The sequence below is a fragment of the Arachis ipaensis genome, chromosome B01 (assembly GCF_000816755.2).
Source record: "Arachis ipaensis cultivar K30076 chromosome B01, Araip1.1, whole genome shotgun sequence".
Taxonomy (NCBI): Eukaryota; Viridiplantae; Streptophyta; class Magnoliopsida; order Fabales; family Fabaceae; genus Arachis; species Arachis ipaensis.
The window spans coordinates 31,400,544-31,402,039 of NC_029785.2; the positions used below are offsets into that span (position 1 = coordinate 31,400,544).

General features: G+C 36.8%; 1 protein-coding gene across 1 annotated transcript; it reads right to left on the reverse strand.

Moving 5' to 3' along the window:
- Nucleotides 1–675, reverse strand: LOC107605084. Its single transcript, XM_016306830.1, has one exon. The coding sequence runs from the start codon at nucleotides 673–675 to the stop codon at nucleotides 1–3; it is 675 nt and encodes a 224-aa protein (XP_016162316.1).

The following is a 1,496-nucleotide window of genomic DNA, read 5'->3' on the forward strand; positions in this document are numbered from 1 at the left end:
TCACCCTTTTTCAACATCAATAAAAGAACTTCCAGTGGCTAGAAAAGGTCTCCCTAGAATGATGGAGGCATGTTCATCTTCTTCCATGTCAAGAATGACAAAATCTACTAGGAGAAAAATTTTTTCCACTTTGATTAGGACATTTTCAACCACTTTATGTGCAAGCTTCATTGACTTGTTTGCAAGTTGTAGAGCTTTTTTGGTGGGCTTCAATTCTTGAATTTTTAACCTCTTCATCATTGATAAAGGCATTAGATTAATACTTGCCCCTAAATCACATAAAACTCTATCAAATGTAGTATTGTCAATAGTGCAAGGAATTTGAAAACTCCCTGGATCTTTCTTCTTTGTTGACAAGTTCCTTTGAATAATTGCACTACACTCCTTGGTCATCACCATTGTTTGGCCTCCCTTCAAGGATTTCTTCTTGTACAGCAAATCCTTTATAAATTTGGCATACATGGGCATTTGTTCAAGAGCCTCTATGAATAGAATGTTGATGTGCAAAGTCTTAAATATCTCCAAGAATTTGGAGTATTGCCTCTCCTTGTTTTTCCCATTGAGCCTTTGAGGGTATGGAATTCTTGACTTGTAGTCAGGCACTAGGATTCTCTCTTTTGGTGGAACTTCTATAGCTTGAATTGGTTGCAGAAAGGTGGGTTGTACGTGATCCATTTCAAGATTAGTATCCTCTGGAGCTTCCTTTCTTGCCTTGACAGTGAACTCCTCCTTTTTAGTTTCTTCCTTCTCTTCTTCTCCTACCACCTTTCCACTTCTCAAGTAAATAGTCTTGCACTCCTTCCTTGGGTTTGGAATTGTGTCACTGGGGAGAACATTTGTGGATTTCGCCAATTGTTAAGCAATCCGGCCTACTTGCACCTCCATTTTCCTAATTGAAGCACCTTGATTCTTGAAATTGGTTCTTGTTTCCTCCTTGAAGCTTCTAGTTTCTTCCATGAATGCTAGTGTGCTCTGAGATAATTTTTCTAGGGCAAGCTTGATGGAGGGAATTTTATGTTGGTCTAGAATTCCTCAATAAAAAGAATCTCTTCTTTGCAAGCATAGTCTAGACCAACAATGGATTCTCACATCAAAGTTTAGTTTTCGTTGTCACAAGTTCAAACCAATAAAAATAACCGAGAGTATTACTCTCGGTTTATTCTCCCTAGGAATTGCAATCGAATGCTCAATTATTGGTTATGAGATCAAAGGGGTTGATGATAAAAAGGCAAGAATTCAAATGACAAGAAAGTAAAGCAAACAACTAAAGATAGCAAACACTAAAGAGGCATTCATGGCAAGGATTGAGAATCAAGGTCTTCTATCCTAGTCAATAATTATAACACAACAATTACCAAGATTTAAGCCTATTACGTTATTCCCATATTAAGAGAAAGTCAAATAGGCCTAGTTAATCCCAATCCATAAGTAGTAACAATGAAAACAAGATTAACTAACAACTCTAGATCACCAACATAAGTTGGATATTAATAACT